Raw genomic sequence first — 17,416 nt, forward strand, 5'->3', positions numbered from 1 at the left:
TGCATCCCTACCTAACTTTCCCTTACTTCTTTCTCAGCAGCAGTGTCAGATTGGGTTGTGCGGGGCACACTGGGGCTGTCACCAGAGGACTCCGCTACTATAAGAATTCTCTTGTGACTGCATTGTCCATTGTGTTGGGCCAGGTGCAAGCACATGGAGCTGATTTTGGCGCTAAAATGCATACTCACTCATTTTGCAACAAAAATATGCTCCTTGTCCATGCACCTAGGCTCCATGTGAAGTCACAGGAGAAGGCCAATGCCAGTGAAGGAGCTGATCCTTGGCCTGCATTTATCCACAGAATCAGCCAAAAGCTGTAAACAGAAAACACATTGCCGTGGTCAGTTATGTAATATATAGTCCTCAAGAAAAACATGCCAAGCAAACAGAAAAGGAGAAACATTGCTCAGAACAACACAAGTCTAAATCAATCTATGTCTACTGACTGTGGCACAGCTATTTAAATAGGAGTTGAATGGCTCACATTAATGCACAATTAGAAAAATAGTGGAACACACTTGGCACTATTTATAGAGAAGTAGCATCTTCTTTAGCCCACAGATTTATAGTTCAGTGGTTCTGGATAAGGCACTGGATATTAAAAACACAATGTTACATATATTTTTACGCTATCACATAAATATTGGCTTTTACCGTTCGTTTAACAACCCACAGGCTACAAAATATAAACCAGAAATAAGATTTGAAAGTTGAAAAAACAACCCAAGATTTGAAAGTTGAAAAAACAACCCAAAAAAGCTGCATTTCTGCCACAAACTAATTAAGACAAAAATGCATTTTTTTTTTAACCTTATAAAAAGGCTTCATTTGCTTATAACAGTATTTTCCTATTTATAAATATCATACTAAAATGATGGCAGATAAACACATGCGCATGCATGCATTCACTAGGAAGGCCCAATATTCAGGCCAATAAGCTGCCTACTAAATCTGCAAGGGCTACATCAGTATTTTTTATTGCGCCATGTATGGCAACTTTCATTCATTCATTCAAACCACATACATGTATGGGATACCTTATCCGGAAACCTGTTATCTAGAAAGCTCCGAATTACAGAAAGACAGTCTCCCATAGACTCCATTATAATCAAAGAATCCAAAATCCTTTTTCACTGTAAATAAAACAGTACCTTGTACTTGATCCTTATTGAAAACAAATACAGCCTGTTGTGTTTATTTAAAGTTTACATGATCTAGTAGACAAGGTATGAAAATCCAAATTAAGGAAAGATCCGTTATCCGGAAAACCCCAGGTCTCAAGCATTCTGGATAACAGGTCCCATACCTGTACCCTGAATTCCCTACATAGTCATCTCTCTCCTTGCCCAGCAAATTATGTTTCATGCTCTGCTGCTTAGTTAAGGGAAAGGGTCAATGACAAAGTGATATATGGCCTCGTGTTTTTGTTCACATATTAAGCAGAATTCAGGGTGGGTTTGTAGGTATAGCAAAGGCAGGGGAAGAATCAGAGAATACGTTTAAAAAAGAAAACACAAATTAAGAGATACACACAACTTAATCAATATACATGTTTTTAAAAACTCTGCTATAACCTGCTATTTTGTACAGGGTCGAACTGGGCCGGTGGGACACCGGGAAAAAACCCTGTGGGCTCCCGGCTCTTGTGGGTTCTGCCGGCCCAGATACGCACCCACATCCACGATAGAAAGGCTCCTTAATGCCTCGACCAGCCTTTGTCAGGCAGTCGCAGCAAAAACATTTTGCTTGTTCTTGTGTGCACACACCCACGGGGTGCCGACGCAGCAGAGGTGGCCGGAGGGGGGCCCTGGGGCAGGAGCCTGGCCCCCCAGTCCCACCCTGATTTTGTCTTGTTTATGAATCCTGATTATTCAGCTTTATCAAAAGAACAAAGACCACAAAATTGAACAATAACATGCGTCACTTCCTCTACAGCTGCATCTTTAAATTCATTTCAATGCAAGGAGTGATCTCTTTTTACAGTGAGTAATTATAGGAAAGTTCCAACAAATCCAAGCGTTTTTAAAAATGATTTTATTACTGCATTCCATTCTCCACTTATGTCTCAAATATGCATAAATATAGGTGCAGTTCCAAAGCAAGTAGCCAAATAGTAAGAAAAATCCACATCCCAAACAAAAAGAATATCTGTATTTTGTTCTAGAAAACATTGCTTATTGCTGAAAAATATTATATAGTTGGAGTGTAGTTTGGCAAAGGACACTGTAGGTGATATACTGTGGTTTCACTGCTTAACTTCCAGGACAAGAAGAGAAATCTAACGGCAAAAATAGTAAATAATCCAAATGTTCAAAACAGAGTAGAGATATCAAATTATTTCACAGACCATCACAGATCGACTTTTCCAGACCATCTGTTATTCTTTCTGGACTATGCCAAGGGGAGGAAACTAAATAGTAATTTGTTATACAGAAAAAATATCTGTGAGAAGGAATGAAACAGTTGGATTTCCCATCTAATTGAGAAGGTATGTGCAGATAATGGTTTATTGCTTAGGATTGTCCATGAAAAAAAATATATTGATAACAGCTCTCTTTACCCCATGGTGTCAGGTGTTGTAGACCATTGACTGGATTATTCTCCTACTTAACAAAAAAAAATAGAGTGTGCAAAGATGTAACATCTAGCTGATGGCCAGGGATGGTCAGTTCTTGAATAAATAATACAAATAATTTAAAAAAAATCTTCAGTTCATTTCTGTATGTAAATAACCATTCAAATTAGTTATCTCTCATGGAGGACAATGAAACATGAGACACAAACATACAATAAAAATTAAGTCTACAACATAAAAAAAAAAAAAAAAAAAAAAAAGACTTCTATAAATGATATTTTAATCCCTGACATATTTGCATATGCACTTCCAAAAGTTTAATGCTGGTATGAAATTTTTAATTGTGGAATTTAAAGTTTTGCATTAAACTGATTATACGGAGTTCCTTAAAAAAAGTAGTACGCTGGAGTCCTGAGTTTCTTAAGAAAGTTATTTCCAATTGTGTTTTTTTAAACTTTATCAACCACTGAAGTCTAATGAAATATGACTTTCGTTTTGTGCTATCAATTCATTGCTTTGTCATTTTTTTGGATAATAATTCACAACAATTCATTTTTCTAACAAAGTTATGTATATACATATGAATCTTAATCCTTAGACGTCTCTATCGTTATTAAGCCAAAGTGCAAGTTGTAGTAGGGATCTTTGCAGTCTTCAGAGTGTTTGCTGGCATGTCTTCTGGAATGAGCTCTTTAGGAAAGTATGATATAATGGATCATTAACATAATCATTTTCTAACTTCACATTGAGCACTCTCTGCCTTTTCTTCTGACCACAAATGACCTCTTCTCCATAAAACTCATCTTCAAATTTCATGTCAGAGGCTCTGGACTAAAACATAAATGATGGGAGGGAACAGTAACAGATTAATAAATAATGTAGTGAAAGCAGTCACTAAAATAAGCTCTAGGATTCGCTATCCAGAAAGCTCCAAAACTAGGGGAAGGCCATCTCCCATAAACTAAATTTTAATCAAATAACTAAATTTTTTAGGATTGTTTTCTTTTTCTCTTAAACAATAAAACTGTATATTGTACTTTACCCTAGCTTATACAAAATTAGTCCATATTGGAGTCACATCAATCCTACTGGGTTTAATTAACGTTTAAATTATTTTTTAGCAGACAAGGTATGGAAGATGCAAATAACAGAAATACCCCTTATCTGGAAAACCTAAGGTCCGAAGCATTCTGCATAATAAATCCTACATCTGTAAAAATGTATGAATGGCTATTGTGTTATATGAACAGTTTTAACACAATTGCACTAGTGAGTCAATGTCAAGATAAATCTAATGTATCATATAAAAATAATATCTTAAAACTCTTACATAGCGGGATTTAATCTTTTTCGGAAGCTCTTCATCAAGTGTGTAAATATCTTCTCTTTTAGTGACAATCTGGGAGCCATCTTCAAACTCAACCTAAAACAGAGAAACACTTTTTAAGCTGTATTTCAAAGCCCCACTTAGTTGGCAGGCGCATTCATATAAAATATATATTTAATATATTAACATTTTTATGTAAGATACATGGACCAGTTTTAAAGAAACAAGATTTGTCTATGACAAGATTGCAGTACTCTAGTGGCTGCCAAATATATCATTTTACTGGGGCAGTCCTGATGTTTATTGAGTAAGTGTATGAGTACAATAAACAGCAGACAACCAAATAAAGGCAAACAATGTGCCTACTTTGGAACACAATTCAGCCACATGATAAAAAAACATTGATTTAATAGCAAAGCAGTCGGCAAGAATACTTAACCGACTTCAGTAACACCTTTTCCATATCTGGAGGAAATTCTCCTAACCAACCTAAGCTATAAGAACTGCAGATGGCCCAACTCACCAGAATTTAAGAAATGCAAAGTCATGTATTTTTTTTTATCATACCCAAAACTGCACCTCACATATGTCAAAATATTTTAAGCTTTAAGCTGTAATAGTTATTGCCAAGCTGTATAGGAAAAAAATCAAAGTTTAGCACAGTGTGTAAGTAGCTGTAACTAGAATCACTATTTTAATGTGTCTGTGTTGTCTGCCTCCAGAATTCCCATTAAATATGCAATCTGCTACAAAAGATAACCAACACCTAATTATCTACATTTAAAGTGTCACACTTAATGTCGTGCAAAAAGCTCTTTACATACACATCCATCAACCTTTTTTCCTCTCTCCTTATTTAATTTCTTCTTTTTTTTTTTTGTATTTGCTCCCAATGCAACAACTGGCAGAATTTAATTGAAAAGCCTTCAGTGCTTTGGAGATTTGCAGAGAGAAATGCAGGTGAAGAGAAGACAACCTGAATGACACTGCATAAGATATCCGTTAAATAAAAACCGTGTACAATGTCAGTTCCAAAATGTTCAGGCCGAATGAAAGCTCTGAAGTTTTGCATTAAATGTAATCTAATCTGCACAATTACATTGGAAACTGAGAAAATGGAGTTTTGAAACACATCAAAACTCTAATCACTGTATGTGACATTACTTTAATGATGCTGAACAATTTGAAAATAGATCAGTTTCTGAAAATTTCAAACAAATGAATTGTGCAACATCCAGATTGAAGGTTTGAATGTTATCGTAATTACTGTATCTATATTTGGGAAAATGTATCTACACTGTATTACATTCTTCCTTTGTCAACATGGAGGGTTTTATGAAGAATGCATGTTTATTTTGTTTTCAGCTTTGCCTAGAGTTTTTCTTGCAGTTTCACCTTTGGCCACAGGCTCCCATTGGTTGTTGGTCTTTTCCTCTTTTGAGTTCTAACATTTAAACAAACAAGAAAAAAAAGCTGCTGTATCAGCCACTCCAACAAAGTCTATTCCCTAAATTTCTCCTGGTTTGTTTTTTAAGTTGGATTTCATGACTATTAAGGAGAACAACAAAGCATTTTAACAATATCTTCACCTTGCAGGCTTTCAGACTGCAAGATGAGGTCCCCCAGCCCAAACTCTGACCAGCCAGAGTGCCCTCTGGTCCTCTGATCCACACTGTACAGGATCCCCTCAGCTGCCCCACAAACTTAACATTCATTACACACCACACATACAGTGCAGCAAAATAAATGTGAAAAAAACTTACTAATGGCCTTGAGAAAGTGATTTTTTTTAGAAATAACGGGTGTAACTAAACAGAATATAAGATATTAAACATGTACTTACGTGATACATGTAAACTATATTCTTTCCAATATATTTTCCTCCATAAAGTAAGCCATCGGACCACTTCACCTCAACTGCCTCTCCCTCTGCTGGTGGACCTTGCGTAAGACAGTCTCTGTTCTATAAAGAAACACACAGTCTTACATCAGGGGGAAAGAGTTGATGCCAAGGGATGACAGATTTGTTGACAGTATATACATTTTGGATAACATATCCACAAGGCTAGCAACACAACAACCAACGTGCTGTACTATTTGGATCTGTGGGGACACTGCTACAGTTAGCTTTTAGTTAGTTTCATACACATATAAAATCGAATATAGGAAATATACACAACATAACTGCAGGACTATAACAGAACATGGACATGTTAATTTATATCACCCACCCATCTTAGGAAATATTAGTGTGAGGAAGAAAAAAAAACTTTTTCAGCCACTACATTATCAAGGTCACCAAGGTCTCCTATTGTAAAGTACAACTATATGTTCCATGGGCACTACTGGGAGACAGGAAGATTATAAATGATTATAATATAAAAAGCCAAAAGTAATGTTGGCAAAGGGCCCATTTAACAAGGATATAAAGAACATTATAATCCTTTTAACAGAAAAGCTAATTATTTTCAGTTGGGGATCAAATGAAAATAAATAGCAATCCCCTGTACCTTTTGCCTGGTCATTGGCAGGTATAAGGTAGAGGTTCACTTGTTAACTGTGTTTTGAACCTGGTGCAAAAAAAGGAAAATTAAACACAGACACTTTTTAAATGGTGGTTTCATGCAAACAAATTTCAATGCATTTGTTGTGCCTAGAGGCTGCTCCCACAAAAGTTTTCATATGAATATCTGATGAGATTTGCTTTAGAGCACATTCCCTGGTTTTGAAAATGATATAACTGCAGAGTTAAAAACATATTTCTATCATTTTTGGAATTAACATACATTGTAATAACTACTGCTATTTTACACTCAAGGGCTGTAGTAAGTTTGTGGACCGTTGTAGACATTTAAAGGGAATGTCAGCCCAAAAAATAATTTTCTGCTTAAAAGACAATATAATTCTAAGCAACTTTGCAATATACATTCATTAAATTTTTTCTATCGTTTTTAAGTTATTTTTATATGTCTGATGTGCGGGTCGAGAAAATAAAATCCACCCGCAACCCGACCGTAACAACTGTGAGGCTGACTTGCCCTTTAAGAAGATAACATACAGGGTGATTTTCAGGATATCTGAGGTTCCATACCAGCTGTGGGTGGATCAGATAGCCATATTTTCTGTTGCAATTTTTTACTTAACCTAAATTTATTTACAAATGCCTTTTCCTCACCAGAGGAGCAGGAACAAGATATTTTTAGGGTAAATATACATTTTATAATACCAGACAATGACAGAAGGAAAAAAGAAGCTTAGAACAATTTGAAATATTACTCAGTCTGAGTGAAAAGTAAGCAAATAATAATTGGATCACTGTCACTTTTGACAGCATCTCAAAGATATACATCTAAAAATACTCAACTATTTATTTCAAGAAAGCATATCTTTTTTTGCCAAACTAACAAGCCTTCTTCTGACACCAACTGACATTAAGTCTAATCATGTATTATAATGAATGACTGGGTTATTTGTAAAAGCTATGATTTACCAATTAGGCACCTTAATGTGGCCTATAATTAGTCTGTAAATATAGATTTTGTTGCAAAAATTGATTTGCATTATTTTTCAGCCTTCATATGTTGCTTAGACATACATACACACATATATGGGACATGTATCCAGAATGCTTAGGGCGTGGAGTTTTTTGGATATGTGGTTTTTATATCATTTGCATCGTCATACCTTAAGTCTACTAGAAAATCATGTAAACATTAAATAAACCCACTAGGATTGTTTAAGTCCTATAAGGATTAATTATATCTTAGGTATGATCAAGTACAAATTACAGTTTTATTATTATAAAAAATGAATTTTTTAAATATTATAATTATTTGATTAAAATGAAGTCTATGGGAGATGCACACATTTTGTAGATATTTGAACAAATGTTTTGGCTTGCTCCCCAGAATTTGCCAAACTGAATAAAATTCCCTTCACCAACAAGCTAATGAGGCATACTGTAAGTACCCCCCCCCCCAACATATGCATAAAGGGCACCATAGAGCAACAACAACAAAAAATCACAAATATTCTAAGCCTATGAAAGCATTGAAGTGTCACCAGTACAGCATTTCCAGTGAACCCAGATCTCTGTACAACTTTGTCATTGCGTCAAGAGTTCCACGTAACACTGAGCTAGATGTGCCAATGAACATGTTTAAAAAGTGTTCATTGCATTATGTTCTAAAATCATGTTCTAAACATTCTGAGCCTAGGATAACTGGAATTAAGATTTTTTTAGTTTAAAGGGACTGTTTACCTTCCAGACACTTTTTGAGTTCAGTTGTTTTCAGATTGTTCACCAAAAACAGACTTTGTTCAATTGCTTTCCATTTTTTATCAGTTTCCCAAAATGTAAGTTTAAATGATCCAGTCTCATGTTTCAGTCTGGCAACTCAGTGATCCAGGAGAATTCTTAAATGTCACAATTTGCTACATTTAGTCGATACATTTCTCAGCAGCATCTGTGGAATATTAGCAACTATTGTATCAATTCTAACAGCTGTCTTTAATGACACTTGGATTCCACTCAGTAGGGACAAAGAAAAAAATGTATTAACTAAATGTATCAATGTAAAGCGGTTAGAGAGTCGGCGAACCCCACCCCCTCCCAGAACTGCTTTAGAAGGTGAAAAATGAAACTTTACACATCAATATTAGAAAAATAATCACAAATAGAAATTATTTGGAAAAAGTCTTTATTTCTGGTGAACTATCTGAAAGCAACTGAACTGAAGTGTTTGAAGGTGAACAACCCTTTTAACAGATATCAGCATCTCTCTCTGGTAATAGATGGATTTTTATTGAATAATTCCTTTAAGGGTAGGGGCACACTGGGCAATTTGGGGAGATTTAGTCGCCTGGCGATTAATCGCCTCGTCTTTGCGGCGACCAATCTCCCCGAATGCCTTCCCTGTGTCTTGCGCCAGCTATAATGAAAAGTTGCCTGCGGCATGGCATGGCACAATGACACTTCAGGCGACTTCGGAATAAGTAGAGTCGCGTGTGCCATGCTGTAGGCGACTTTTTATTATAGCTAGCGCAAGACAGAGGTAAGGCGTTTGGGGAGATTGGTCACTGCAAAGACGAGGCGATTAATCGCCAGGCGACTAAATCTCCCCAAATCGCCCAGTGTGCCCCTACCTGAATAGGAAGCTTAGGCTGGCCATAGATACAAAGATCCAATCATTCGAATCCTCAAACAATCGGACTTCCCCATCTCCAGAGCTGCCACTAACCTTTCAGATCAAATAAAGTAGTAAAACAACAGATCAGCCGATGTTCTGCCGCTACAGCAATTGTACAAAAGTTATTTCCGACAAAAGCTGGTGACAGTCTCCTACTGAAAATCATCAGATCAGCAATACACGCAGAGATATTATCGGCAGCAGACAGAAATCTTTAAAACTGGCCGATCGTCCAAACGACCCATCTCCATGGGACGAAAAATGTCGGGACTCTCCACACACGATCCGAAAATCATACGAACTGAGGATTCGTACGATCGGATCTTTGCGTCTATGGCCAGCTTAAAGAATGAAAATAATTAGGCAATAAAGGTACACAGCGATGTTGTAAAAGGATAAAACAGCAATGTCAAAAATATTGAAAAATTAATCCTTTGATTATCAAAATATTTAAAAGAAGTGACGTTAAATTCATAAAATGATAAGAATCAGATTTTTTTGGATAAATGTTTTTCCAGCTCTATTTTTTTTTTTTTTCATCTCATTTCTACTGCCTTATGTGAATGAAACTTTTTGTCGATTTTATGAGAATCTGAGGATGGAAGCAAACCCTGCATATATGTAGATAGATTTTTCCTCTGGTGGTGAAACTCCAAGTATGGCCACATAAATGGATGCAGTTTATACGTAAGTGGGGACATAAACCACCAGTGTGCTCCATGCAGCACTGATCATTTCACAATTGTACAGCAGAGGGTGCTTAAGGATTTGGGCGCTCACTACTCACAGCTAGTGAAGAAAAGAATTAACACCCCCCCCCCCTCGACATTTCAGTAAATGCATATTGGAAATAGGTTTCTTTTTATACTGGAGAACCTAGGGCCAGGCTTATAGCTTTTAACTTTATTACCCATTTATAAATTACAAATATGACAGAAACCAGCACCGTTTTAAAACAATTTCTTTCGAATTTGGGGATCTATAATGCTATTATTTAAATAACACTTACAACAATATCTTCAGGGAAAGTGTCTTTGCTTGTAGATCCATCATCAAACACAATTTCATAAAAGGTTTGGGATGTCATTTCTTTTAACTGGCAATTGTAATATCTTGTGTTTCTGTGTTTTGCGATTACAGTTTGACCAATGGATATTGCTTTCTTAACAATTTTACTTCTCTGGAAAAAACACAAAACATGCCATAAGAAATCAATAAAAACAATAAAATACACTATAAAACATACCTTATTATTGTCATGGTACAGTTAGTGCCATATGATAATGGAAATCCAATAAGCTTTGGAATTTGCCTCACCAATGACTCCTGTATAAATGAACTACCCTAGGATAGATCATCACTTGGACTACAGAACTCAGCGTGTGCTGTGCAATGTCTAACACGGGAGTGGCAGAAGTCACATTGCTGCAAACCCAATTCAAGACACAGTACTGCAAGTTTAACTACATAAAATTATGTAAATCAAATGAGATAGTGAGCCTTTTATCACATTGGTAGTTATTTGAACTGTATTGCTTTAAAACAATTGCAACTTCTGTTGGGATCTGATAAAATAATATATGAGTTTACTCTTTTCTTATTACTTGCCCTGCCATTCTTTTATAAATAGCTTATCTTAATGTGTTCATTGGTTGAAGGATACCTGAAGGAAAATTCTTTCATTACAGTATCCACAGTACAACATGTTGAGGCAGTCAAAATCACAATTATTTTAGGCATCTTATGATCTGAAAAGCATCAATCCATCTGCCCAAAGCTAGTCTTAACTCCCTCTTCATAAGTAATAAAAATGACAGATTGCGAATCACAAGAAGAAAGATATCAGTCGGAGAAATGCTGGGGCCATGGTCTAGAAGCTTTCCAATCGATAAAAAGTGTCCAGAAAATGTTCTCACCATATTCTGATTGATCATGTGCCTGAAGCATGTCGTATACACTACAAAGGGCCAGTCATCGGGCTCCATCAGTACACCGGCTGCATGAGCACAGGTCACATGAAACGATGTTGGACAGCGCCCATATGAGCACTGGATGCATGCTCCAGAAACCCTGTTAACTCTTTCTCTGCAGAAAACACATCGCTGTAGTAGACAGGAAGAAAATAATCTATGTTAGAAATAAAATAACATGTTCAGTTTGTGGCACAATATTATAACAACAATCTAACTTTATCATTAAGAAAGGTTATCTTAAGATGCTCAGTTTTTGTACTTCAGGAACACAGTTTAGAAAAGACCTTTTTACTGCTAGCAAATTGCAAATTATATGGAGAAGAAAACATTGTTCAATTGTCCACATTAGGTTTTAACAATTTACTGCATCTACATAATTAGTAATTTAAACGTGATTTCTTTTCAAGCAACCCAAACAAATATGTAAAGATGTATTATCATAAAATCGCTTGGATTCTTGTCATTCACATTCAAAAAAAGCAAGAGAACAGCTCCTCAGCAATGAAATATTTAATTATGAAAAGTAAAAAAAAAAAAAAAAATAATCAAAAAGTTTTATGTGTCAAAACAACTCAAAACCAAGAGATCAATATATGCAATGGATAGTTACTAATCCAACTTGTATAGCCAACATGCTTTCAATTTGCTTTAGGATACAGCCATTCTAGGAAAGCAAATCAGGTCTGCTTTATGATCAGCATGGGAAAGTAGATTTGTATTGATTGTTTTTATGTTTTAATGCTGGGCTTCTGCTGGAGCAAACAACTAATGAAATGTTTTTCATGTTACTTGAAGATTACCTGAAAATAACCGATTTATTTCTGTCTAAATATTTTTCTCAAATGAAATACATTTTTTTTTTTTAAAACTATTTACTGTTGCATACTCCACAGTAAAATTTACTAAAAAAGGCCCCAAGAATTCTTTGGGCAATCTTATAAAGAGCAAAACAAGCGCATTAGCCAGTTCTACCATAAGTGCTTATTTACTTTTGACATGGTGCACTGCTGGCATTTTAGAAGCGCCTCAGGGCACAGCTCACAACCAATAGTACCTAAACAGAGTTTGGCATTAAACCCTACATACTCTAGATACAAACTATTGTGCTGACAATCAAGTTACAGTGGTAGTGACCCTGGGCTTCAGGTAATTCTATGCAGGGTTGCAACAAAGCACCCTAGCAACTTCCAATCCTGCTAGTAAAAAATTGGCCAACACCAAATTTTCCAGCACTCAGAGGTTACCTTCTCATTGGTTGCTACGTGTTACCATACCTTGTGCAAAGACTTGACTTTTATTACATTGCCCTACTTATGCCCAATCACAAACAATATCAAGTTCTAATACAAAGGGACTGATCCAGATTTATGTAGTAATTTATACTGAAGGGAACATGTACAAACATTGGGCAACTCTGCTCGAGTACAGCAAATCTCTGCAAACTCAATTTATTTATTGCCCAATAAATAGTATCTGACTTTAAATAGCTATGGATTGCACATTGATGCAAAGTTCCCCACTATTAAGATGTGTGCTAACCTATCTTTATTACTATTATTAATAATAATAATACTACTAACAATACTAATAATAGGAAAACGATTACTCTTTCCCATTTGTTTCAATTAAATGTGGTATGTTTACCGAGCCATGTATAAGGTCAGTCTTGCCCATCTTATTTTGCACACTAGGGTGCAATTATAAGACATATGTTCAAGTGACAATGTCATTACATATGGAGCTTTTAAGCAGGCCATAAAACACCCCTAGAGGGCCACATTTGACCAGAAGACATCTAGTGGAGCAGCCCAGTATCAGGACATCATGTCAAAGCAGTCTGGTAAACTGTGGAAATGGCAGTATAACAGTGGCAGGGGAAAAACTTACATTAATATTAACCACAATGATTTTCATTCTAAAAATAACAGTCTTTTTGTGATTTTCTTGGTTAATTTCCTGAAGACTAGCTCTCCAGTTGAAATTTGTGATGTTTTGCTATGGATTCGGGACCAAATCAAAGCACACAAAGCGAGCTGTTACAATGTCGTCATGGTACTTAGTTAGCATTAAGATGCCACATGCTGTCTCTAAAGCTTAGGCCCTAGCCAGCAGCTTCTGAAATATTAATAGGTGGCTGTGAAATAACAAAGAGAACACTCCAGGCAAGCTTCTTTTATTCAATATCCCTTTTGTGCTAGGTGAGAGAACAAGATAATGCATTTTCCAAAAGGCACAACAAAACAACTCAACTATCACTCACAACTTTTTCTTTGAAACATTACTGACCTGCGTTTCATAACATGGTACATTACCTTTTTATACTTTTGTCGCAAAAAAACAGTAATGATTTGGCGGTACAACATTTGTAATGGTGTCATAAAGCGGGTGCTCTATGATAAATTACCTGCAACTATATTATTATTATTGTGGGCATATAGGATATGGAAAGGCATGGGACTTTTTTTTTTTTTTCAAGCTCATCATCAGTTTGTTAGTGGCCTGCATCACACTGCCAAGAGAAAAAGAGCCAAAACATATCTCTCTCTCTCTGTGGGTGGCTTCTAGGGGGCTTCACAGTATACAAAGATATTTAAATGAAAAAGACTGTTTCCTAATAGTTTGCTTTGCCAAGCTCATAAAGATATGTGAAGAGACTCTCCAGTGTCTGCTGAGAATGAAAACCTGTATTGTCTGAATCTATATATAAATTAGAAATGCTTAGTTTGTGAATGGTTTTAGGAGCTTTGCCTACCAACAATACTTCTGTGTGATAAAAGTATTAAGGTAGGAGATAGCTGTAAGGAGGGACAGATAAATAGGCAGAAACACACACAAAAAATACAATTACTGCTTATCGCTACAATCAGATGCGTCTTCTTGAGATCCGACGCGATGAGAAGAAACGGATGCGATGAAAATAAGGCAATAGAAATGTCGGACCTTGTCCTGCGTGCACCCGACATGACACGACTGTCGGATGAAGATGCAACGTACAGCGCTCGCATCTGACAGTTGTGTCGTGTCAGATGCACGCAGCGACAAGGTCCGACATTTCTATTTCTTACCTTATTTTCGTTGTATCTGTTTACTTTCATTGCCGCGGATCTCAAGAAGATGCATAGTGTAGTTCCTGCCTTATTCTAGACATAGGACAGAATAAAGTAGCTTCAATGGATGGTTCAATTTTAAGTTAACTGTTAGTATGTTATTGAATGGCTGATTCTAAGCAAATTTTCAATTGGTCTTGATTTTTTAACAGTTTTGAATGATTTGCCTTCTTCTTTTGACTCTTTCCAGCTTTCAAATGCAAGTCAACAATCCCATTTAATGTAAGGCTACAAATTTATTATTACTTTTTTACCCATTCAGGGCCTCACCTATTCATATTTCAGGCTCTAATTCAAATCAATACATGGTTGCTAGGGGAAAAAGGACCCTAGCAACAAGATTTCTGAAACTTCAAACTGGAGAGCTCCTGAATAAAAAGCTCATTAACTCACATTTGCATGCAAAAACTAGACATAAACAACCTGTTTTTCTGTTTGCATTGTTCAATTTATGAGATAACAAAAAGAGATTTTTGAAATTACAACAGTCAATAGCGTTCAGCACTAGTCCTAGTTTAGCACTAGTTTTTTTTTTTTTAAAGTAAATAAAATATAAAGTACTGCTGCCCTCCACTGGTAAGGGCAGAGACCTGTGAAGAAAAGGGGAGATTTAGTCGACCGGTGACAAATTGCCTCTTCTTCAGGCAACTAATCTCCCTGAACTGCCTTCCCGCCAGCTAGAATCTAAATCGCCGGCGGGGTGGCAGTTGGAACGCTGCGTTTTCCAAAAACGCAACTTCGGGCTACTTTGGAAAACGAAGCGCTCCGGTAGAAGAAGATGGGGAGGGGGATGAGGCTGTTGGGGGTTTCCGTATTGGTGCTGTTGATCAGATCAGCTATAAGACATATAGTACCCTACATGTTACACAGTTTATACATGAGTTGTGGCATATCGATCAAGAAGAACCAGTCCTTCCACATCAATTCAGGGTTCCCAGATTTTGTCAGACTTGGTTGGGCAACTCCTGGATAGGTAGGTGAGCTTGATCATTAGGATAGTGTCAATTACCAGTTTTGTCCACATTCTTTTGGACAAGGTGTAGGTGTTTTAGATCTCATCCAGCTCAGTATGATACACTTTTTCGCATAGTACATGAGATAAGTATGCCAGACTAAAACAATAAAGAACACACAGACACCGGGCGCAGTTGGAGGAAAAGGCCACAGCTTTATTGTTCATGTTGAACCAATTTATTTGCCAATAAATAATAAAGGCATATAATAGCTTTAACAAAACTTGTATCCAAATACATATGTATCTCCTGCCTTAACTGCCAGGAGTCCAAGAATAGAAAACAGAATACCAATCCATACTTTGTTTCTTATAAAAGCTGTGACAATTTTTTTGTTTGTTTTAATAGGGTGGGAGGGACTGAACGCTCCCGTCCAGCACTGACTTCCCCACACTGTGCCACCCTGTTCCTGGAACACCTTAAGGACCACTTAACAGACAGGTAAGTTCCCACCTGTGCTAGGCATTTAAACCCTCAGACCTCAGCCAGCCAATAATCACATTAACCTGCAATATTGCTCAATACTGCACCATATTGCCACCAATGGTAACCGCGGTCTGACTAATTACAGCTGAGCATTTCTTAACACTGAACTATTAACCACTTAGCTGCTGGCAACCATCCCATGTTCACCTTTCAGCCAATATTATGGCACCTTGTGTCAATAGCACTCTGAACTTACCTGTGACAGCTCCATCAAAGAAACTAAGTAAGCAACATTGGGGGGACAGCAAAGGTGGGAGATTCCTGTGCGTTGAAAGGTATGATGTGACAGTTCTCCAGAAGTGTTGTATTTGGGGACATTGCCAGGTCACATGCAAAAAATCCACCACCTCAGCTTAGTATCTATGGCAGTGAATCATTGTATCATGCAACAGGTCCTGGTACGGGAAAAAACTCTTACATTTGGCCTTTCTTTTAGGTTTTACTTAGCTCTCTGCAACCTCAGAGGTAAATGTAAAGATTTGTTAAGAGCAGTGCTTAGTCCTTGCTTTGTGCCAGTGTAGAATCCCTGCAGACACACAGCCTTTTTCATATGCAACCTAGTGCTTTTTGCATTTACGATGTGCACTGAAATCGGACTTTGCTCAAAATACAGTGCCCTTAAGTTACAACCAACATTTATAAACAGCATTACTGGAAGCTTCCCATGTAATCAATTTTGAGACAAAACCACTGCTAGATTCAAGGCAGAAGATCTATCAAACTGACTCACTCATGTCAATAGAAAACACAAGAAAGTAGTCTTATACTGTGTGTAGTAAAGGTCTTCCAAAATCATTTTGAAAATCTTTTTTTGAAGCATTAAAAAAACAAAAAACAAAACAAAAAAAAAAGCGTACTTTTCTGTAAAGCATAGATTTGTTAATGCAGGTAGCTAGGATATAACGCCTACATTTAGCTTCTAAGCTGTAATCATTAATTAAACAAAACAGACTTATCATTTACTTAATGTGTGCTTTCCTGGAATGCTCATGAATTATGTATACCACCGCAACAATTTACTACAAAAATTATAAACGTTATATATATGTGTGTGTATTTTTTTTCAAGGCTCCTGCAGCAATAGTTTCTGAAGATGTTGCATGGTAATCAATAAGCCTTTACATCTTTGGCAATGCATGATAGCTGTGCCATGCATCAATGTCAAGAATGGCTTAACTCTTCACTGCAAGGAAAAAATGATGAGCTTCTGTCATCCTTCTGTAGATTTAACCAAATGAAAAAAAACACACACTGCAATCAATTTCCCAACTGCCATTTAACCTGTATGCTGCAAGAATGCAATGTGCTGTTAAATGTATTAAAATACTGTTCAATGTGTGATACCACCCAGTTCCACAGAACACAGTAAAATTATTTACTACGCTGTAATACATTTGGAAGGGAAGCAAGAAGCCCATTTCTCTTAAAAGAGAACTCTAGCGTCCTTCCCCTTATGTTTCTATATTGCCACTGCACTTGCCCCAAGGTCCTGTCCCAGACTGAATTATCAAGAACTACCAGAACCTTTTTGTGCCCCTGGAAAGTTACTGTGCTGCTGAGACCTTCCAAAGACAAAAATTTCACCATTTATATTTAAAATATTTCTTTGTAGGTAAAGTCATGTTCAATAAAAAATATTTAGTCACATGAAATACCATTTAGTACAAGTTTGTACTCAAAAGAGCTCATTTATTCATTTGCTTTTTTTAAAAATGATTCTGCAGTTCAAGAGATTTGTTCTGATCA

The 17,416-nt window shown here is 36.5% G+C and overlaps 1 protein-coding gene across 6 annotated transcripts in view; it reads right to left on the reverse strand.

Moving 5' to 3' along the window:
* Window positions 1-2,017: 2,017 nt before the first annotated feature.
* kdm4c.S (lysine (K)-specific demethylase 4C S homeolog) overlaps window positions 2,018-17,416 on the reverse strand; it is a 121,001-nt gene continuing 105,602 nt past the window's right edge. For all 6 annotated transcript variants that reach the window (XM_041580115.1, XM_041580116.1, XM_018243809.2 and 3 more), the window contains 5 exons: window positions 11,008-11,193; window positions 10,101-10,271; window positions 5,746-5,865; window positions 3,906-3,998; window positions 2,018-3,406 (listed from right to left, as the gene is read on the reverse strand). In XM_041580115.1, the coding sequence (XP_041436049.1) occupies window positions 3,230-3,406; window positions 3,906-3,998; window positions 5,746-5,865; window positions 10,101-10,271; window positions 11,008-11,193 (747 nt within the window). In that variant the 3' untranslated portion in view covers window positions 2,018-3,229. The remainder of the gene's footprint in view (window positions 3,407-3,905; window positions 3,999-5,745; window positions 5,866-10,100; window positions 10,272-11,007; window positions 11,194-17,416) is intronic.

The sequence above is a fragment of the Xenopus laevis genome, chromosome 1S, assembly GCF_017654675.1.
Source record: "Xenopus laevis strain J_2021 chromosome 1S, Xenopus_laevis_v10.1, whole genome shotgun sequence".
In the NCBI taxonomy this organism is placed as follows: Eukaryota; Metazoa; Chordata; class Amphibia; order Anura; family Pipidae; genus Xenopus; species Xenopus laevis.